The 23742-nt window shown below is 33.8% G+C and overlaps 2 protein-coding genes and 1 long non-coding RNA gene across 6 annotated transcripts; 2 read left to right on the top strand and 1 right to left on the bottom strand.

The window, feature by feature from the left end:
• Positions 1-6986: 6986 nt before the first annotated feature.
• Positions 6987-21046, top strand: LOC130810422 (outer envelope pore protein 21B, chloroplastic). Of its 4 annotated transcripts, none has more exons than XM_057676477.1 (5): positions 6987-7128; positions 7887-7958; positions 8200-8367; positions 8655-8753; positions 20758-21046. In XM_057676477.1, the coding sequence occupies exons 1-5, from the start codon at positions 7036-7038 to the stop codon at positions 20833-20835; spliced, it is 510 nt and encodes a 169-aa protein (XP_057532460.1). In that variant the 5' UTR covers positions 6987-7035; the 3' UTR covers positions 20836-21046. The 4 variants fall into 4 exon arrangements, with proteins under 4 accessions (XP_057532460.1, XP_057532459.1, XP_057532461.1 ...); XM_057676476.1 differs by lacking the exon at positions 20758-21046 and adding an exon at positions 12464-13924; XM_057676478.1 differs by lacking the exon at positions 20758-21046 and adding an exon at positions 13676-13924.
• Positions 18423-19337, top strand: LOC130810421 (RING-H2 finger protein ATL8-like). Its single transcript, XM_057676475.1, has one exon. The coding sequence runs from the start codon at positions 18589-18591 to the stop codon at positions 19150-19152; it is 564 nt and encodes a 187-aa protein (XP_057532458.1). The 5' UTR covers positions 18423-18588; the 3' UTR covers positions 19153-19337.
• On the bottom strand, positions 20387-22812 carry LOC130810424 (uncharacterized). The gene is made up of 3 exons (XR_009041049.1): positions 22675-22812; positions 20782-20920; positions 20387-20485 (listed from the first exon to the last, which is right to left on the bottom strand). It is a non-coding gene; the product is annotated as an uncharacterized LOC130810424 (long non-coding RNA).
• Positions 22813-23742: the final 930 nt, after the last annotated feature.

Raw genomic sequence — 23742 nt, forward strand, 5'->3', positions numbered from 1 at the left:
TGAAATGTTGTTGTATGTCCATAACAACTGGTAAAACCAGTCAACACTCAACACCTCCAGCCAATAGATAAATTCTAATTTTTAGAATTTCCTTACTGATATGTTTGTTTTTCTCTTTTCATCTTCTTGGTCCAGAATGCTTTTGAGATCACTTATTTCTTTTGGATATGGGTAAAGTACTTCCTTTGCTTTCTTTCATGAACCATAGCATCTTTAGAATATTATCTTTGTTGACTTGGAATATTTGTTTCATTTTTTGCAGTACGAGTTTGGTATCAAACCTTGCTTCCATTCTGATTTTACCATGACTATTGTCAGAGTTTGTCTTGGGTAAGCCTTGCCTTCGACCATCATAGTTTATTGATTTTCGATATATGGAAATTCTTGAAATCCTGATCTCCTTCTGATTGATGCAAACCCAACAAGATGTCACTTATATTCTAGGCATAGCTGTTCAATTTCTCATCTTGTTGCAATGCGCACCTGTCCTTAGTTGTTATGAATGTGTCTGTTACTACCCACTTTGGACAAAGCATATTCACACTTTTTTATAAGGTAAAAATTCACATAAGATTAGGAAAGAAATCTGAGTGGAACTATAATTAATCCTCACCTGAGATGATCATAATTATGGTTGTCTATATGCTTTGCGTAAACTGAAATTGAAGGTTCCAATATTTTCCCTTGTGTAACATGTGGAGAATTTTCAATTGCAGGGTAGGAGTTCAATTTGTGGGAATATTGTTACTGATTTCTTAGGATCATTATTTACCTTTTTCCTGAATTAATTTTTAGCTTTTGTATAAATATTAAGGCTGTAATTATAATTAAATAATACAAAAAACACTGTATTCATAACCCCAATTTCAGCTTCTTTAATCTTTCATGGTATCAGAGCCAAAGGTGTTTTCCGGGACCGGCAACACCATTGGTTATCATCATCTACCCTAAAACCTTACCTGTAACAATGGCAGAAACAAACCCAAACCAAATCATAACTATGGAACAAATGGAACACATGTTCAGATTGTTTCAACAGATGCAAAAACCAAACACAACCCTCGAAACTATTTCACCAGACTTAAAATTGGCCGAAAAATTAAACTATCAAAATTACACAACTTGGTGTAAAATGATGCAGATAGCCTTAGAATGCAGAGGTCGTCTCAACCACATCATTGACGACCCTCCTAGCAAAACTGATGCAAATTACAAAACATGGAAGCAAAAGGACTCGATAGTCCTATCATGGATTATCTCAAATATAGACACTGAACTCGTAAACCAGTTTCTAGATTACACGATTGCAAAAGACTTATGAAGGGGAATTGAAGTCTTATTAAGCAGTGGAAGAGACGAACTCCAGATCTTTGATCTGAGTTCACAGGCAAATAACATGAAACAGAACCAGGACCCATTAGAGGTCTTTTATGGGAAATTGACCACAATCTGGAAGGAAATAGACCGACGGCAACCAAATTCGATGGTACATGATGAAGACATTACCATTTTTAACACTTTCATCCAAAAACAACGTCTTTTTCAATTTTTGGCCGGAATAAATGAGACGTTTGACAAAGAAAAGAAGGACTTACTGAACCTAGATCCACTCCCAACTGTCGATATGGCTTATGCTACAATCAGGCGAGAGGTTTCAAGGCGTGGTATCATGATCCACGCTTCATCATCGGGAAAAAATCCCTCAGAAATCGGAAGTGGGTTGGCCGTCAAACATCACCGGTCAAATTCATCATTCCGACATGAAATGGAGGACAAGACTCACCTAAGATGCAGCCACTGTGGAGGAAGTCGACACACAAAAGAAGGATGTTTTAAAATTATCGGCTACCCGGAGTGATGGGAGGAACAACGGCAACGGAAAGCCGCCACCAAGGCTCCGATCAATAGAACCGGCGGCAAGGCTAACATGGCCACCAGTGCTCCTCACATCTCTGATATGACTGATGAACCAACCCACAGAATGAAGGTCAAGGATGACAAAAATGGCGATACAGGTGAAAAGATCGAAGAGGAAAAGGGAAACGGCCCAGAAGAGAGAGAAGGAGAAGGGGGAACAAATGAAATCTTTCCAAAAAAAAACCCTTATATAGTCCCCCAACCCCAGCCTTAAATAAAACCCTAAAACCCACAACCCAACCGGCCCAATTACCTCTACCCAATAATCAACTGGCCTATTCTTTCACAACCCACGAAATAATACCTCAAAGAATTGGCCTAATGTGTAAACCTGTCTCATCTCAGTGGATATTTGATTGTAGGGCCACTGATACTATGACATTTGACCCTTGTGATCTCCTATCCATCCATCCAAAAACCCGAACCTATATCTAGACAGCAAATGGGGAATGTGTAAATGTTGATAAATCTGGGCCCGTTTCTATCTCTCCGTCTTTAAAATTAAATAATTGTCTCCTAATTCCTAATTTATCTCATAAGTTACTATCGATTAGTCAATTGACTCGAGAAACTAAATTGTACTGTGCTTATGACCTCTTCTGATTGTGTTGTACAGGATGCTCAGACCGGGAGGATTATTAGGCGTGGTACCGAACGAGATGGCTTGTACTATGCGGACGAGGCAATTCAAAAGGGTCATACTTCGCTTGCTCATGGGTTCTCCAATCAGCAGTTATGGACATGACATCGACGTTTGGGACATCCGTCAGTAGGGTATCTGAATCGTCTTTTCCCATCATTAAACAATTGTAATGTTACTCTAGACTGTGAAGCATGTGTTCTTGCCAAAATTCATAAACAATCTTATCCTTCGAGTCATAATCATAGTAGTGAACCTTTTGTTTTAATACATTCTGATGTTAGGGGTCCTGCTCTTGAGGTTAGCAATCACAATTACTCATATTTTGTTTCATTTATTGATGATTGTACTCGGATGTGTTGGGTGTATTTTTTGAAATATAAATCTGAAGTTTTTGATGCATTTGTTAAGTTTTATAATATGATTCTTACCCAATTTAAGACTAAACCTCAAATTCTTCGATCTAATAATGGGGAGGAATACATAAATCAAAATATGGAAAACTTCTTCACCACTCATGGACTTATTCACCAAACTTCTTGTACTTATACACCACAACAAAACGGGGTTGCTGAGAGAAAAAACCGTACTCTTCTTGAAATAAGCTGAGCCCTCATGTTTGAAGCCCATGTCCCATCTCACTTCTGGCCCGAAGCTATCGCCTCCGCCACATATCTCACAAATCGACTACCTTCAAAAACCTTGAAATTCAAAACTCCTCTTGAAATCTTCCGTAATCACAAAATCATTCCCTCTCTTCTCTCCTTACCTCCTCAGATCTTTGGTTGTGTGGTGTATGTCCATTTACCTAAACCTGCTAGAAATAAACTCGAACCCAGGGCTATTAAGTGTATCTTTGTGGGTTACGGTGTTCACCAGAAAGGGTATCGCTGTTTTGAACCTACTCAGAATAAACTCTATACCACAATGGATTGCGATTTTTTTGAGAACTCCTATTTTTTCTCCCAGCCTCGTCCTCAGGGGGAGATTATATGTGATGACTTGAGCTGGCTTACGCAATCTGTGACTGATGGTCCGAACCCCAAAGAGCAAGTAGGTAGTCCCGCAGATGTTGCCACTAAAAACATAGTTCTTCTTTCTCCTCGGACTCCCCTTACCTTGTTTGAAGCATCCAGTGAACAAGAGGCCGTTTGTGAAACTCATGACACTCAAGAGGTAATTACTGACTCTCGGATTGATGATATACCCAGTACTGTAAACCCTCCATGCAGGTATGAATTACCTCCAAGAAGCAAAAGAGGTATCCCTCCAAAGCGGTATGATGCAGAGTTTGAGTCACAAAGATCTCGATATCCAGTTAGCCATGATATGGATAAATTAGCACAGATGGCAGTGGCGTTCCAAACCAGTCTATACTCAAATTCCCTTCCTCGTAATACTGAAGAAGCTCTCCAAAATCCCAAATGGCGAGAAGCAATGAAAGAAGAGATCGTAGCACTGAAGAAAAATAGTACATGGGACAAGTGTGTACTACCTAAAGGGAAGAAAACTGTCGGTTGTAAATGGGTGTTCACAATAAAATATCATGCTAATGGGACGATTGAAAGGTACAAAGCTCGCCTTGTAGCAAAGGGGTATACACAGACATATGGGATTGACTACTCAGAAACTTTTTCACCAGTTGCAAAGATAGACACCATTAAAGTTCTGTTCTCTATAGCCGCTAATAAGGATTGGCCCTTATATCAATTCGATGTGAAAAATGCATTCCTTCATGGTGAGATCGAAGAAGAAGTATACATGCATGCTCCATCGGGTTTTTTAGATGAATTTGCTCCAGGAGAAGGATGTCGCCTGAGGAAACGCTCTGTATGGTTTGAAACAATCCCCAAGGGCTTGGTTTGGAAGATTTACCACAACTATGAGAAGATTTGGGTATGAGCAGAGCAACTCTGACCACACCCTATTCTTGAAGAAAAGAGAAGATCGTATCACTTGCTTGATCATTTATGTTGATGATATGATCATAACAGGGAATAATGAGGAAGAGATTAGTGATCTTAAGGAGAAATTATTTAAAGAATTCAAGATGAAAGATTTGAGGAACTTGAAGTACTTCCTTGGTATAGAGGTTTTTCGATCAAAAAGGGGAATCTTCATCAATCAGAAGAAATATATCTTGGACCTACTAGCAGAGGTAGGTATGATAGACTGCAAACCAGCAGAAACACCTATTGTTACTAATCACAGATTACAAACAACACCAGGAGAAAACTCAACCGACAAAGAAAAGTATCAGAAATTGGTGGGAAAGCTGATCTATCTATCTCACACTAGGCCCGACATATCTTATGCAGTTGGAGTTGTGAGTCGATTTATGCACCTACCCCAGACATCTCATATGGAAGCAGTCATGAGAATCTTGAGATACTTAAAGGGAACAAGTGACAAAGGTGTTTTCTACAAGAAAAATGGTCACTAGACCTCATTGCATATATTGATGCTGACTGGGCAGGTGATCGAGATAGTAGGAGATCTACATCGGGATATTTCACTCTTGTAGGAGGTAACTTAGTTACTTGGAGAAGCAAAAAACAGAAAGTGGTCGCACTATCGAGTGCAGAAGCAGAATTCAGAGGAGTTGCTAAGGGAATAACAGAGGTACTATGGCTCAAGAAACTCTTATGTGAACTAAACTTTCCACCTACAGAAGCATGCAAATTATTTTGTGATAATAAGGCAGCTATTGGCATATCAGAAAACCCAGTCGAATATGATCGAACGAAACATGTAGAAATCGACAGACACTTCATAAAGGAGAAACTGGAGAAAAAAATAATCCATATCCCACATGTGAAATCAGAAGATCAGCTTGCAGATATTCTCACAAAAGCCATTCCAGCAGAAGTGTTCGAAACTACGTTATCCAAGTTAGGTATTGGGAATCCCATGACCTAACTTGAGGGGGAGTGTGGGAATATTATTACTGATTTCTTAGGATCTTTATTTACCTTTTTTAGTCCAATTATTTTAGGTAATTATTGAGTTCCCAAGCTAAGTATTTGCTGAATTAATTCTTAGCTTTTGTATAAATATTAGGGCTGTAATTATAATTAAATAATACAAAAAACACTGTATTCATAACCCCAATTTCAGCTTCTTTAATCTTTCACAATTTGTGTGTTGTTACATCACCCACCCTGCCGTTATATGCCCTCGTGACACAGGTATGCTCGTAACAACTCAACACACGTCTACATGAAACCTTAATTCTTGTATTCCTATAACTCAAGGTTATATTTTTTGTCGGGGTTTTTAGATGGGATCAACCATGAAGAGATCAATATTCGATGAGGAAACGTCAAAGGCTCTATCAAAGTGGCGTAAGAATGCCAAGAAGAAGAGCGATGAGAAACCACCACCTGTGCCAACCCCTGGCCTTGGTGGTGATAGCTCATCCCATGATCCCTCTGCAGATCATGACAATAATGATCGCAATGGCTCTTCCAATGACCATCCATGACCTTTTGTAACGTGTAAGTTTTTCCACGGTGTCGGTCTAAGATATTCAAGTGCAAATATTGTTGAAGTGTTGAAGATGGTGGGTTGACATGAGAGGAAAGGGACATCTCTTGTCGGTGTGCAGGAGCCAGGCATTATAGCTAAGTTTTGTCATAGATAAAAATATAAAATGGAACAGAGCTCAAGCAACACATTTATTCAAATTTTCATTGTAATTAAGATATTATTTCCCTTAATATCCAAAATTGAAAAAGAATTATAGTCTCCCAGCCTTTTTGTTGATGGTCTTTTTGATAATCAAAGTTAATACTTTTGTGTTTTATTAATTTGCAAATTATTAACCATAATGAACCTTAAACTATCTTTGAAAATGTTTTGAAAAATTAATTGAGAAATTTTAAACCTTTAACAACTTAGTGGTGAGCCGTGTCATAGTAGGCCATGTACAATATTGAATTGTGTTGTGTTGTGCTTACATTCACCAAATAATACCTTTGCCCTGTGACACAGCACAAACATGAAAACGACATGATCACGTGGAGCATGTAGCCTTTAATCTTTATCGTGTTGCGAACCAAAGCGATATTAATTTTACAATTTTTCTCCAAAATTAGTTATAAAAATGGATGTCATACTTGCAACCTAGTGTTGTGGGGAACATGTGTATGGTCAAAAAATGTTGTAAATGATCGGTATTGAACTGAGCCATGAGCTATGCCTACGCACATGTGTCTTGTATCGGCTTAACTCGTGCCCATATTTATATTTATACCCATCTCTAGTTGTCAAGCATACAAAAGACAACTCACGCAACAAATTAACAGTTACCATATAGGAGTAACACTAAACACCAACATACGATGTAGAGAAATTTGCAGCAGATAAAATAGAGTGAAATTATAATTAAAAAAAAAAAATCAAAAACCTCAAATATCCATTTCTTGGTTGGTCTCCCACGTTTCCACCCTTTCATTCTTTTGAGTCGATAGACAACAATGGAGACTTCCTTGAGATACAGCAGCGCTGCTAAGTCCCTCAAAATTCATGCCAAGCAGAATCTCCTTATTGATCCCGATACTTTCTTCCAGGTTTTGTTTTAATCCTTTTTCTCTCATGTATCATTTTTTGTTTTATGACTCAATTTATTATTTTATCATATTTTCTAATATTTGCATCAATGTTAGGGTTAGTTGTTATTTTTCTATGTTTTTTTTTTGTCGATGTACTTGTTAAATTTAGGTTTTACTCCTGTTTATTTTCTGGAAATGAGCAATTTCTGGATTTCAGGCCGCCAAGTTGAAATTTGTACGCATTTGTTCTAAGTTGCTTACATTAGGATGGAAAAGAAAGTAGGGCGAGAGGAAATTGATAAAGAGACGCATATATAGAGAAATAGCTAAAGTTGTTAGCAGTTTAGTTTTAGTCGTTTAGTATTATAGAAGTATTATAATTAGTTCTGTTTTTCATTTGAAAATAAAATATATTGCAAACCCAGGGTGAACGTTTTTGGTTTTACAAGATAGCTAATTACGTTTCGAGTTTATACCTGAATTTTGCGTTGGTTGATTGATTGTCATGTGGAATGCTTTGAGTAAAATGAATCTATCCCATTTCATTATATGTTTATCACGATGAAATAAGTGGGGTTAATGTCAAATGTGCAGTGAAAGAAGAAATTTTAAGCTTTTTTGCTCCAATCCTTGGAGATTGTTGGGTTCTTCTTTTTCTGTGATTGTGGAAGTATGTGTTCCTGAGACGTTTTCGACTATGCATTCAGCAATTCAGTTACTAATGTTGTATTTTCTGGTTATGTTTTCATAATGTTGAGATTGTTTCTTCTTTTCAGATCCGTGCAGAGCTAGATACTAAATTGGGGTCCCCAAATTACTTCTGTGCCATGCTGAGGCGCATTTACGATGTATGTGCTTCTTTTTCTGAACTACGAGTATTTGTTATAGTGAATAGGGTAATGTATAAGTTACATTTTTTGGAATATCTCTTCATCTTCACAATCTCTGGTCAATGATGGCTGTTTTGGTACATTTCGGATTGTGTAATGTGTTTAATGTAGCAATTTATATCAAGTTTTGTACTATATAAATTTGTAAATTTCTTAGTCTGCTCCTCTTTGTTCACTTACTAAATATTTTAATTCACAGCAACCACAATTGTCATCTCGTTTTGGCTTGGGTGTGCAATATGATAAGTTTCAGAAGCTTGGTTACATTGTCCGTGGTAAAATGGAATTCCCTGTGACATCTAATGATGACAACTCTATCCGCTTTGTTGTCAAGGGACGATCTGATATCGACAAAGAGTTCAAACAGGTTTGAAAGTGATTTATGATTTTTTAGTTTGCTAATATGAGAAAAAAATTACTGATAGAATCACATATAACTTTGTCCTTCTCATAAGGTACTAAAGCATATAATTGTAATTTCATCAATGTAACTACTAACTCGTGAATGTACTCCCAGGTTGCCATCTCGTCATGCGAGTTATTAGCTAATCAATTTCTCTGTTTTGTGCTTCATGGCATTATAGCATTTTGCAAACTTTTCAAAATTTTATCTGATGTTTCTTTTCCTTATGTTGCTTCTCAACTCTTTTGTAGAGGAGGTCCAAAGGAGGGGCTGAATTTACCTGGAGCATCAACAATTTTCAAAAGGAACAAGATGTAAGGTTCAAGGTTGGCTATGACGTTGTTGACAAGGTAATCCTTCTTATTATTCACATCTTTATGCTAAACCTTTATGCTTTCTTGCTTCAACCCAGCTTGATGTGTGCCTCACAACAGCTGGTTCTGGTACTGGCGTCTTTTGACTTTTGTCAATAAGTTTATTTTTGACTCTTACTGTTTTCTAGTAAAGAGCAACTGAAAATATGTTGGTTAAAATCATATGAAACTAGCTTATTGTGATACTATAAGAGTGATGGTGGGTGGGATTATATACAAAATTGATTTAGACCTTCTTATGATTGGGTATTAAAAGTTTCCTCAGTTTTGGAAACTGATGAAAACTAGAAGTGCGATTGGTGATTATCAGCAAAATATTTTTTTTCTGTATTGATGTGTATTTATCTCCTAGTGATTATTTGTTGTGTTTGGGTTACCTTTGTGATACCCAGACAAGTTCATCACTGTTCCAATGATGTTACATCTGTGAATCTTGAGGTTATCTTCTCTGGCCGACAGTTTGTTTGCATAGACAGAAATGGAAGAACTCGAAAAAAATAAATCTTCTAAATTTTGTAGATATTTGGAAGGAGAATGAAAACATAAGTGTTAATTTGGGGGAAAGATAATCTTACCCTAAAAAAACTCTAATTGCCTCACTTGTGACACTTTGACACTTAGCTCACCATTGTTTTCTCTCCTCTGGTTGTGTTTTTCTCATGTCCATCTTTTGCTTTCTCTATTCCACTCCAGTGTGCTCTCTCTTCAAAACTGAGATTGTAGTAGTTCTGGTGATCAAATTCTGCATAAAGCATCAATTAGCTGGAACACCTTTTCAGTCCCTCTCACCTCCCTATTTGCATGTTATTTCAAATAAGAAAAATGTTCTCTCTTTTCCTCTCCGCCTCTTCCATATCCTTCTTTTTATCCCCCCACTTTCCTTTCTGAAGGTCAATTCCAACAGCCTGTTAATATTGCATCTAAGTGATGTAATGCTTGATTGCTGACGCCATTAATGGATTTCCCCATTTATTGAAAATCTCAATTCCCAACTAGTTGTTTCTTGTGAAACTCTTCAATGTTATCGATGTTAGCTGTTTCCTGCTAATGTAATATCAAGTATGCTTCTCTGTGTGACATTCCTTGTGGCCGTTGTAGTTCAGTATCGGACAGTAAACGTACAAAATGAAATTGCAACAGAAGGTTTTAGACAACACTTTTCTGCATTGCAGAATAGTGGAATTCATCTTCTTGACTTATCCTGCTCCTTGATCCCAATTGGACTACTACTCCACTTGGTCATTGGATATTTGGATTTGCATGTTTTGCTCTTATACTTGCTATCTAAGTGAGGATTGTTTAATTTCAGAATATTTCACTTGAGCTGTTAGGCCTTAATAGTTATGCATACTTGGGGATTTTTTCAATATGTCCACTATGACTTCTCATGACCTTAATAATACACAGATTTTGCTGTTGTGTTATTACTTGTATCTCATGACCTTTTTATCTTGCCAATTGTTTAAAGATTCTTCAAAATGGCTTGATCCTGTTTTTATTTTTTAGGGTTGGTAGTGGATGTGGGTATGCAGGCCTTTCAGTTAGATGAAGAGCACAAATTGTGATTCTCCCTTCTGAGAATGTTACCTTCGCTCATCCACACTTTCTTGTCGAGTTGGTTATATGAATGGCCAAACCTATGAATTTTTGACGCTACTAAATTCTTTTATGGTGTATTTGGATACAAGGATTATGTTAGAATTTTTAAATGGAAAAATTACCAGTAATAATACAACCTTTTGCTTATCTTCCTACAATAATACCAACTTTTAATTAACCATGAATAATACCAACTTAGGGGGCATTTCCCTAGAATATTCCTAACATGTTATAAATTGGTTAATAAACTAAAATTGGTATTATTCTAGGAAAAAAATCCCTTAAGTTGGTGTTATTTATGGTTAATAAAAATTATTATTATTATTTAGGGAAATTAACGAAAAATTGTATTATTCACGGTAATTTTTTTTTTAAATTTGGTGAAATAATGCTTTTGGATGCAAAGAAATTTCAAATTGAAACCAGACCAAATTCGAAGATGATTTAACAGTCTATTAGTGAAGCATTTGAGATTATATGTTTTACTTTGTCATTTAATATCTCCAAAAATACTCATCTACAACACACTAACCTTGTAAGTTATAAATTTACCGAAATATCAATCTATTTACCTCTTGATTCTTTTGCGATTAGGATTTACTGTTGTCTATTGATGTGCATGATTGATGGCTGCTCAAATTTTTGATGGTAGCTATGGTGGTAAAAGTAGAACTTGGTTGATGTCACTTGACCCATACAGACCAGATCTATGAATCATTTTTTACGGTTAATTAGGGGTGCTTCATACTGAGATTGGGGGAAGGCAATGTAGGGGCTGTTCTCTACTTTATATTTCCTGGTTATATTGAAATGTAACAACCAAAAGTAGATATGATATTAATATTTTTATTATGAAGTACTATTTTCATGTTACTTGGCTAAAATTATTAAAGGTGGTAAAAAGAGGATGTATTTGTCATGTGGGGCAAGAGTAAAAAGAGAGAAAGAAATGTAAGAGAAATATGAGGTTTTAATGAGGTGAAAAGTTAGGGTGATTGGATAGAAAGAAAGTAAAGGAAAATGGGAAAGGTGAACAAACAAGAAGAAATAGAGGGAGTATATTTTTCCTCAAAATACGTACATTGTTTTTTTTTTTTGGAAATATCCTCACAATATCACCGTGATTTTTCCCCCACATCTGCAAATAGTGGTTAGATTTGACAGTTTTGGGATGAGGAACTCTAGGTTGATGACAGATACAAATCAAAATCAAGGCAGTGAAGAGTAAATCGTAAACGATTAATCATGTTTCTATAATTCAATCTCATTTTAGTTCAGTTGTGTTGAATTCAACTTAGACTACTCAGCTCATCACTTTTGATCATCACTATTCATTCCACTATCATTCACCTCATTTCAGCTCAACACTCCCTTCACTTCAGTTCAATTCCATCATTTTCATCAGAAGAGAACAAAGCGCAAGTGTTTTTACCATTCATGTCTTGATATTGGTTTGCAAATCAATATTTGTTTTCAACTTTGGTTATCCCTTTTGGGGTTCAATCTTTCACCCCCAAACATAACAGTTGGAACTGAATTTCTCAATGCAACTTCCCATAATCTGAGTTCCCAAAAAAGCGTCTTTCTAAACTCACCTAGCTCTGGTCTTTGACTTGTGGTCCCAAATTTTCTGTAATTCCTAACTATTATTGTTGGAATTATGAATGCTATTCATCAGCACTCTGGCCAATGTCCCTCACCCCAGATGTCATATCTGACTCCTAGATAGGTATTTGATTCTGAATCCAACGCTCATTCTCATATTTGAGCAAGTAAGGTTTAATTGAGGAGTTTTTATAACTATACATGATTCTCCTCTCCATGGAAACTTCCTGAGTACCTTCTTATGGTTGGAATTTCTTACTTGGTTTTGTCTTAAATTGATCTCTTACCATTGTGCTGCATTTCTTCTGAGAGTTGTGATGTACTCCAATGACAAATCTAACATCTTCTGCCTATGAGAAATCACACACTTGACTGTTTGTTTAATTTGATTTCGTCATTGTAATTCATCCACCAACTTTAATTTTGTATAACTAACATTTTTCTTGTATCCATTGGCTACTTTTGCCCTGGGATCTTCACAGATTCCGTACATGCAGTTCAGAGAAAATAACTGGACCATTAATGCTGATTCCAAGGGCAGGTGGAACATAAGATATGATTTGTGAGATGATAGGTCATCGATATAACATTTTTTGGAGGTTAGATCAAGATATGTCATATGGACTTCTGAGATGCGCATTGTCATTTGTTCTTCTGAAAGACAGCCATTTTGCTGACCATATTCAATGATATTTGCATTTAATTCCTTTTGATAATCCTGCTTTTCTAACTCAATTAATGAAATGCTGCCCATGTGAATGTAATGGTCTCATCACCAATCCCTTTTTTTGTGCTGTCAGGGTGTCCTTGTATTTGAATTAGGCACCTGCATAGAATCTTTCTTGACACTAAAGTTTAGTGCCCGTAGTTAACCTGTAGCGAGGAAATGTGGGCCTTTTAGTACTAGTGTTTCACAAACTGGAGCAGCAAGTGCCCACTATTGAATCTTTCACTCCCATACTGTTACAAAAGGGTGTGCTTTACAGCTATACTCAAAATCTAACCGGAAAATGACCCATTTTGGTATTCATGCTTTTGTGTCCTAATTGGTGGGGTCCACCGTCCACGCTATGGGCATCTGTTATTTTCAGACAGATATTTAGAGATTGAAGGGGGGAGATTTTTTACACTATATTTTGAATAACATTTTTGAAGGAGAGGGGCTTTTCAAATCTTTCCAATGTTGAAGGATTTGTTTTGTTTAAAATGTGAATGAGCTTTTCTTTTCAATTCTCTTGCTTTCATTTCTCTGTCTTCTTCTATTGCCTATTGGTATCCAGACGAAGAAAAAGCAATCCCTCATTTTGCCTTCCCTTTCTTTTCTTGTATTTTCTCCTATTTAAACATAGTGTTAGTCTGATAATCAGTTTTGACAGCCTGTAGTTTGTCGAATTGTAGTTACTAGAAGCACATAGGCAAAGGAATTGGTTGTTAACCTTTAATAGCAGATATGAATATATAAAGAAGTACCGAATTATGAGGTTTTGGTCAGCAGAGGAGTTGATTTAGGGCAGACAAGCAGCCTAGCTAATAGAAGTTGCTAAGAGTTCCTTTATTGAGAAGATTTGCTTGTTGGGTAAGAATTGGAAGTTCATAGGATAAGATGTTTACAACTAAGCATAGTGAAGTAGTAAAGGAAGAATTTGGTTGCAACAATTTGAACTTTTTGGGATTCTTTTGTTTTTGGAAAGCAGCATGCAGATACAGGATAAGGGTATGACTTATGAGCAAAAAGCTCACGTGGTGCTTACGGTACAAACACATGGTTGTTGGAGTTGGATGAAGCTTGATGATGTTTTTCTACATATCTACTAAACCACTACTAGTATTACAATTTACAAGAAATGTTTTTTTAGTTTTTTTAGGTCTGTTGACAACTTTTTGGTGCAATTATGACAATCTGATACAGTTTAAATCAATAATAATCATGGTGATTAATGTCTTCTCTTTTTTTTTTAATTATAATAATTATAATTATTATTGTTATTGTTATTATCGTGCTGTTTTATTGTTGAGTTTATTGTCTGCAAAACCTACCTTATATTTGTTCTGCCGCCCTTTCTTACCATTTGCCTTAGTTTTTTTTTATGTTGTGAAATGGAGTAACAAAAAACACATCACTTATACTTATAGCAAAAAGTGTATGATATTATTAATGGTTAATCTTTGTGCAAAGTTCCTCTATTAAATTCTAAAAGGAAGTGAGGGCTTATTTATCATTTGTTAGTAGTATTTAATGTTTAAATGAGTCGTGTAATTTTAGGTGAAATCAACAACGATCATCTTTGCAAATTATCTTGAAACAGGATTCTATTCACTCATTATATGAAATTTAAGCAATTGAAGGCGAATTTCTCATCAATGTATTTGCATCCCTAATTTTGGATTGGGGCCGAACAAAGTTTGGTCTAAATTCCAAACCAAATCGGACAAAACCATAATTTTAATATTTAATCTGGTTTACGGTTTAAATAGTCTGATCAGGTTTTTTCCAAAAAAAAATTACGGTTTACGGTCTGGTTTCAGTTTTTTATTTTGCAAACTATACTATGACCAAAAATCATAAATTTTTTTTAAAAAAATATGTTGCTACCTAGATATTTCAAGATGTGATCATTATTATATAGTAATATATATTTGAATAATGTTAATGCAATTAACTAATTATAAATCATTATATTTGGTGATTGTAGGTGCGAAATATTTGTATAAACGCATATATTAATTTGGAAAAAATATAAAAAAAAAATCGTAGACCAGACCAGACAGTTGTAGAGCGGTTTTGGTTAGGTCCGGTGATTAAAACGGTCGGTCTGGAAATTTTCCACACCAAAATTTTTGGTTTAGTATGATTTTAGTGTCAGACCAGACTAAACGTGTGTACCCCTATTTTGGATAATTATTATTATTAGTAAAGTTGCATTTTCATGTACCATCGAATTGACCTCCCAAACCTTGGATAAGTGGGAGGTCATCATATTAGACATGTTAGTGCGTGTGGCAATTCTCCTTGTGTAGGAGATGATTTTTATTATTTCATAATCTATTATGTGGCTTGCACATTGGAAGATGAAGTTGGGTGTGCAAGGAAGTAAGAGGGATTGAGGTTTGGATCACTTCATGAGGTAATCAAAGAAGTGTATATAGAAAGCCTTGAACAAGACAAGAGGTGCCTTGAAGAAGACAAGAAGGTGCACAAGGGGGTCTTGGTTCATGCCTTGAACGAGACAAAGATGGGTTGAAAGGTGCCTTGAACCTGGCATCCAACAGAAGAAGTCAATAAATGTTGAAGGCATGGTGCTCGTTCAAACACATATAGTGCTCATTCGAGCAACACGGTGCAGGGCCAAATCTGACTTTTCTGTTTTGGTTGATACTTGGGGGCAAGTTCTCTATTTGTTCTAGGGTTTATTCCACTGATTTAGAGGCCTATATAAGGGACTAAAGTAGCATTGAGGATGAGGTGTGGAGGCTAATACAAGAAAAAAGAGGTTTGGAAAACTTTGTGTGCTTTGTACTAGTGAGTGTATGTGATCGACATTAAAGGTGAGATCTTTGTGCTTGAGAGGCTATTCTCAAGACTTGTGAGGGTTAGTTTCATTAATATAATTTTGATTAATGAATGAAATACTATAATTTTGATTAATGAATGAAATACATTCTTGTTTGAGGAGGAGATATCCAATTAGATATCTCATTAATCATTTTTGTGTTATTTGTATTGTTTTTGTTGTTCCTTAGTGTATGTTTTGTTTTTCTATTGCTTTTTTCACCTTGTTCTTCATTATAGAGAATTATTAAGCCTTTCATTTCAAGATATGAGCCTACAACACTAGTAGGTAATTGTTGAGAATTGAGTTTTGTCTTGGTTGAAGCAAGTATAGTCTTTTTCATGCAAAATCGTAAGATCGAATCTTATCTAGTCTTTTCCTTTTCTCAATTTACCCTATAAAAACAATAGTAAATAATTGCCATGAAGGTGGCTTAAATAAGTTTTCGATCTAATATTGATTCAAGTGGCTTTGAAACCAAATTTAGACTGAATTTAGGTGTAGCATACGTAGAAATAGTGGATACCAAATTTTGAGTTAGGTCAAATCAAGCTGGCTTGGGTTAGTACTTGATTTGTAGTCCATAGCTTACTGTAATGCTATAAGAATTCTGATCCAAGTTAATTGTGTAATTTTATTCTTTTACTTTTATTTTAGAAAAGCAATGTAAAAAATAAGTCCTTGAAAAAAGGGTTAGACTAAGATTTAAGAAAAAACTTTATGGGAGTGGAGTTGGGTGTTTCATTAATAAAAACCAAAAATAAACAATAACTGAAAGTAAGAACTGATGACTAATGACTGAGAACTGAGGAGATCCATCAAGGATGGAATTGTGGTTGACTTCAACATTGACCTTTGTCCTCCTCAATTTATCCAAGTTGTGATTATCATTTCTTTTACCTTATCATGACATTCATAAAATATCCCAAGATATTTTTCTCTTATTATTGAGCAACAAAGTCATACTTCCTCCGTTTCATTTTAAATTTGCATCATTTTTTATTTTGGTCTGCCCTATTTATTTGTATCATTTTTATTTTTTGACAATGGCCTACCACTTTCTTTTAATATCATCCATACATTTTAATTCTCTTTTAATTTCATCCACACAAGTCATTCTCTCTCTTCATTTATTACCACTTTCTTAAAAATACACCAATTCCTCTTTGATGCAATTCAAAGAGGACAGAGCAGTACATATTAAATGATTTTTTCTTCTTTCGTCTTTTATTTAGTATGATTTTTTTTATTTTGAGTTATTTCTTTATATTGTATCTTATTTATTTTTTGAAATATACCCATTATTTTCTTTTAATCTTATTCATACATTCTAATTTTATTTGAGACCGAAGATTATACCCTTTAATACTTACCCTTTTTAATGGACCTCACACCATCCTTAATAACCGTGCCCAAGCAAATGGAACATCTAAATTGGTTCGGAGGGAGTATAATATATTGCGGTTTAAAGTATCTTAATATATGTTTTGAGAAAATATATATGATGATTTAAAGGAATAAATGAAGTTGTTAGAACACTAAGTAACTAACCACATTCATCTTCAACCATTCAATTTTGATTAAAGCTGGTACATTCTCATGTTGATAGCGGATAGCCTATAAAAATTATGTGCCTTTGTGTAAAATATATTTTAAAGTTAAAATCTTATTTATCCACATGAACTTTTGATTGAAACTTAGAGATAAAGAGTATAATGTAAATGCTCAAATCTTATAGATTGGTGTTATATTGGTGCCAAAGCATTGATTAAAAAAGTAGCACACCCGAATAAAGCAATAAGGTGCCTAAAAAATACATTACATTACACATTAACACTTGTACACGAAATCAAAATCAGTGTGCTATGCATATACCATCTTTTTTTACTATACACTGCACACTGGTATTCTGCTTTCTCTTAATTTAGCCGCCCCTAAAAACCCAAAATCCCCAAAATCATCATAACACAAACACACAAAAGTATTTCACTTTTATATTTCTTTACATAATTAGGAGCATCTTATCCTTTTCACCCCTATATAATTACAACTTTTCACTTTTTCTTTCCTTTATCATATTTTAATCATTCCATTAATTACCCATCTAATCCAAAACTTTTCTTTTTCTTTTTTTTTTTTAAAAAAACTATCAAATGAATTTAATACACTCTACTTTATACCCTCATATTTTTTTCAGCATACTTCATAATTTAATATTTTCTTTATTTCAAATATTTAACTCTATTAATAATTTTTTTAATTATAGGAATAATTGAGAAATGGAGACATGGAAAAGTGAGAACCAAATTCATAACATTTCCTTTAAGTAAGTAATAAAACTTGTTTCATAACTGAATTTGTAGTCAATTTGTTGGTTGACATTTTATTTTGACTTGTTGATTGGTTATCATGCTTGAAAATTAGTTGGTAATTGAATCACATGGAAAAACTGCTTTTAAACTAAATTGAAAAAACATTTCTATGGGCTTCTACTAACAAATTAGTTTTTTATGAGCTTGAATATACTCTTTCTAACTCATTAAAATAAACCTTAATAGTAATAGTAATATATTATGAGGAAAAACATCATTGCCAAATAGATAATTCAATAAAACAGAGAAAATATAACTTATTTAACAATAAAAGTCAATGCTACTGACTAGATAAACAAAGTGAATACACCAACTAACCAAGATTCAATGATCGAACTCCACCTAATAATATATTTAAATTTTAAATATTAGAAAAATATGTATATATATATATATATATATATATATATATATATATATATATATATATATATATATATATATATATATATATATATATATATATATATATATATATATATATATATATATATATATTTGGAAAGAAGAAAAATGTATACTTTGAGACCTCGCTATTATTTATACTCATCCCACCCTCTTGATCCACATTCCTTTCTTTATTACTCCTTCCTTTGACTTGTGTCTCTCCTAATCCAAACCTCCCTAACTTTCTCTCTCTCTCTATCTCTTCTTTTCGATCCCTCTAGAAGAACTCAATCAATCATGAGATTTCTCAGAAGCATAAACACTACAGCTTCATCTTCAGCATCGTCATCACTGGCGCCTGAAGATAGAGAAGCCAAAGATTTCGACTTCGTCGTTATCCTCGCAGCTCTTCTCTGTGCTTTAATCTGCGTTCTCGGCCTCGTTGCTGTCGCAAAATGCGCGTGGCTCCGGAGATTTTCAGGTGCTGGTAGTGCTCCGGCGAATAAAGGCTTAAAAAAGAAGGTTTTGAAAGCGCTTCCTAAAGTCGCCTATTCCGTCGATCAACACGCCGGAAAACTCTCTGATGACTGTGCGATTTGTTTGTCGGATTTTACCGCCGGCGAAGAGATCAGAGTTTTACCGCAGTGCGGCCATGGTTTTCACGTGTTGTGTATTGACACGTGGCTTGGATCTCACTCCTCTTGTCCTTCTTGCCGTCAGATCCTCGCTGTTAGGTGCCATAAATGTGGTGGCGGTTTGCCGGACTCATCCTCCGGAGCTCCGACTGGTCAAGTCACTTATAGTAACAATAATAATCATAATAACAGTAATGTTCATAATCATAATGCTTTCTTACCTTAGCAAACGTTTATTTTTTTTCTTTCACTTTTTTTGTTTGAATTTTATTTTTCTCTTTTCGCTGGAGTACATAAAACTGTTGTTGTAGTGTAGTATAGAAGTAGTATAAATATGGATAGAATTATTAAGACAGAATTTATAATGTCATAACTCTTAAGTCAAATTATGGAATTTGCTTTTTAATTTTATAATTTATACAAATTAAGATGAAATTTCCCTTAAAAAAGGGGCGATATGATTTCTAAATTGTAGTATGATATGATTAAAACATGTAGCGACAAAATTATCTTGGATGAATTTATGAGTTCTTTTTTCTTATCTGTGAGTGATGAATGAATTGGTAACCTAAAAGAAAGAAGACATTTGGGGCTGCTTCTTTGTTTGTGTAAGCTTTAATCTTGGTGGCCGGTGGAGGACTAGGGAGTATCTTTCATGTTCTCTTGGCAGTTGGCACTTTGTTAGTTCAAGGGTCCCTACTTTTTTTCCTAATGCTATCACATGAAATATTTTTATTAAAAAAAAAAGGAAAACTTGGCCCCCATTCCATTGTTCGAAATGTGGTTTAATTTGCCGTCATTTTACCCGCTAATTTCACGATTGTTTATAATCTTTTGGTTTCATTTTAAATGACCTATTTATTTTTTACGCGTTTGATGATGCACAATTTAATATTTAATAGTTATAATTGTGTATGATTAAAAATTATAAAAAATAAATATTAATAAATTTTATATTTTAGATAAATTAAACAAATTTCATTTGACTATGTCTTAATATAATATAAATTAAGAGTAATAAATGAATAATAACCCAAAAGCAAATGAGACATTTAAAAAGAAACGAAGAGAGCATATTTTTTAATCAATATGATTTACTTACTTGGTGATAGGTGAATTGCTAAAACAGTTTAGTAAGTTATTCCTAGTTACGAACTGCTTTAATGTATTTTTTTTTTTGAAAAATAGATACTAGAAGAATTAAATTTGGTAATTCCTATTTATAAGTAATGTTCAGTCTATTCAAGTTCACATAAGTATCAACAAAAAAATTGATTTTTTTATAACTAAAATAATAGAAAAATTAGTAAAAATAAGGTTAGTTATGTTTGAATAAGATGATGTCCATAAAGCCTTATACAGGTTTTACATTGCATTTGTCCAAGTTGGGATGTGTATGAGTATGAATTTGTTGAGTTTGAGTGAATATTGGTACGAAAAGTCTTATCTGCCGTAAGTAGTTGATATATAGGTGATGGTATGAGGTTTAATCTGCCTCATATCTACCCACTTTGCCCATGCATTTGCCTCATCCCATACACATTCGATTTGCCTAATACCTGTTCGAATCATATTTACAAATTAAGAACTTTAATTTTATCGTATTACATTGCAAGATTTATATAAAATTATATTCATGATAAATATGCTCTCATAATGGTTGGAAATGCAAGATTTATATAAAATTAGATGTTGCATACTCATGAAAAATATGCTTTCATAATAATTGAAATAAGTTGAATGCATATTTAAATGGATAGACGTAAATATAAAATTTTTTTTTGGTCATATACTATATTTGATCAATATGTGGTTATTATGAAAATTTTAGGTGCATAAGGAGGGTTTATCGCACCTGTTGCCTTGCCAATTTGTCATCCTTATTTGTAATAAAGGTAGATTGTTTTAAGTAGTATAGGTTGAGCCTGATTTGTGATCCGGATTGGTCCACCTTATAGAGCCTTAATTTGGGGGAAAGTGTGTTGTAGCTCTAACTGCAATTTGAATTGGTTGATGAAAAGTTAAAGCTACTTTTAATCCAAGTTGTATTGTATTTTCATACTTGGTTACTTAAAAATCAATAATGATTGTTATTTTTGATGTTGTAAATATAGTTTGATTTAAGGGTTAAATCAATTTTTTATTTATTTATTTTTGTAAAGATAAAAAATACTATTGTATATCTATTTTTTCAAATTCTACTTGAGAAAAATTTATTTAGAATTTAGATGGTGAAACGTTGTCAATTGTCGAATTGGTTAATTATTTGGTGGTTGTAAATTAAATAGTAGTAGTAGTTAAGATAGAGGACAATTAAAGTGATGAAAGAAAGTTTTTTGGTCACAATTTAAGAAATCCCTATCACAAGGGAAGATTATAGAACACACTTTGTGTGATTTGCCATATGCAAATGTTATAAAAGAATTGTTGTTCGGTCACACAATTAAGTGCGATAGAAATACATAGATAAAGTTTAAAAAAGACTGTTGGCTGCTTAGTTATCTATTTAAAATAATAAAAATCGAAGAAATTCGATCAGTTTAACTTCTACAAAATTTTCAATAACTTTATTAGTTATCTATTGTATTTTCATACTTGGTTACTTAGTTCGCTTCGATTCAATTTGATTTATTTAACCTTAAAATAATAATAATTTTATTAAAATATTTATGAATGAGAATTGTGGATGTATTGAGTGGTAGAGTCACCCATCTTCCACTATGAATAAAAAAAATTCACCATATTTATGAATGGTATTAAGTTGTTTAATTATTTTACGTGTAAATGTTTGCATAAAATTGTGAGAAATAGAAAAGAGATGATTGTGATTGAAGGCAAGTAGTAAGTAGTACAACTTACAGGTAGTTAATTTACTGTTATAATTGTATGACTCAATTACTCTTCTGCCTTACGTTTATTAACTAATCTAACTTCCCTCTTAAGCCTTAACAATTGCAACTTACAAATTACAATTACTATAAATAAATAACTGTTAAAACTTAGAAGCATGTATTAGTGTTATTGCAAAATTTTACACCATTTAGTAAGAATGATCCACACATTTGGCAAGTCAATCTTTAATTTCCGCCATTTTCAACCATATATATTATCTCAATTGAAGAACATATCAGGCATTTTTTATTTTTTTTTTTAGAGGAACCTTAGTTTGAATCTGGGCAGGGGTATGAGTGGTGCATGTCAATTAATGAGGCGCTCTCTACATGATAAGTATGCAATACTTTTCCGATAGGGAAGTTGCAGTGCTGCTTAGTGCTTATATCATTATCATCATCATCATCATCTTCATCTCTTTTTCCTACTCTTCAAAATCTCAACTAACACTAAAATTAATTAATCAATCAATCAATCTTTTGTACTTATTTTAGATGGTCCTTCATCATCCAACTCACTTTCTCTTAATTTTCATCTCTAACATAAAATTAAATATTGATATGTGGACCATAGTTTTTACCAAGAAAAAAGTATCTACCAAAAGAGAAAAGTGATTATAGTAGAAAAGCCATTTTAGTTCTCCGTAAATTATTATAGTATTTATTTTTATTGGTGAAATATGGATCAAATGTCATTAATTTGTCAAATTTTGAATTTCTAATTTTCTACCTTTTGTTTATTGGAATTTCTAATTTTCATACTTAGAAAATATATGCTATGAAAATAAAAGTGAAAGTTATAACTGAAAAATTAATAATTTAAAACATTAATAGGAGTATAAAATTTTAATGTATACCTGTTATTTAAGTCTATACAGATGATCAGCTTCCATTAATAGGGCAATCATCCAAAAGAAGCCAACGAATAATCACAAACCTATTATTCAAGTTTGTAAAACATTAATTGAGCAATCATCAAGAGCAGAACTTAGCACGAGGAGAAGCAACTTGCAATTGTAAGTAGATTTTTTTATTACTAAACTCCTCCTCTCTCAACATCTCAACCCAATCTAACTAGCTTGGAACTTAAAAGATACTCTAAGCTCCGACATCTTCAGTTTCATAGAATTTCAATCTCCGACTAAGGTGTTCCATAGCAATGACAAAGAAGGAAAGGTGACATAGGGTCTCCTTGTCTAAGACCCTTCTTAGCCTAGAAAGACTAAAATAGGATAGGGGACCCATTATGGAGAATGGATAGACACCCAACACACACAAGCCATAACTTAGTTACAGAACTTAGTCGGAAACCAAGCACTTCGGAGTAATGTTCATCCATCCATAACCTTTAATCAACTCAGTTCAAGAAGGACATTATCAATTAGAAGCCTATCTGGGATAAACCCAGATTGACTCCCATCAATAACCAAATGAATGACTTTTTGAATCCGATTTGTTAAGATTTTAGAGATGATGAGGACGACGATGATAATAATAATAATAATAATAATAATAATAAATGCGAAAGAAATACACTACTAAGTGCGAGGAGAACGACTACAAATTTATTCCTTTTGCTCTCTCCACCTTTGGAGAGCTAGGCGAAGAAGTCCTCGACCTGCTATCAAGGATTGCATCGATCGCTATGAGCAACTTAAGTATCACCAAGACTAAGCAACTCAAGTATCACCAAGACTAGAGCATACATTTTTCACAGGCTAAGCTTTTGTATTCAAAAAGGTGTAGGTGCTCAGCTTATTGCTCGACTCCCTATCAATTCTTCGTAAAATCTTTTTCTATCAAATGAAACACCATCATCATCATAATAATAATAATAATAATAATAATAATAATAATATTAATGATAATAATAATAATATTATTATTATTATTATTATTATTATTATTATTATTATTATTATTTG

Source organism: Amaranthus tricolor, chromosome 4 (genome assembly GCF_026212465.1).
Source record: "Amaranthus tricolor cultivar Red isolate AtriRed21 chromosome 4, ASM2621246v1, whole genome shotgun sequence".
NCBI lineage: Eukaryota > Viridiplantae > Streptophyta > Magnoliopsida > Caryophyllales > Amaranthaceae > Amaranthus > Amaranthus tricolor.

What these genes read in the sequence shown, in the direction of transcription:
- LOC130810421 (XM_057676475.1), top strand. Translation starts at nt 18,589, where the DNA reads ATGAGATTTCTCAGAAGCATAAACACTACAGCTTCATCTTCAGCATCG.
- LOC130810422 (XM_057676476.1), top strand. Translation starts at nt 7,036, where the DNA reads ATGGAGACTTCCTTGAGATACAGCAGCGCTGCTAAGTCCCTCAAAATT. An exon ending in ATCCCGATACTTTCTTCCAG is followed by an intron (nt 7,129 to 7,886) that starts GTTTTGTTTTAA and finishes TCTTCTTTTCAG; the next exon opens with ATCCGTGCAGAGCTAGATAC. An exon ending in TCGACAAAGAGTTCAAACAG is followed by an intron (nt 8,368 to 8,654) that starts GTTTGAAAGTGA and finishes ACTCTTTTGTAG; the next exon opens with AGGAGGTCCAAAGGAGGGGC.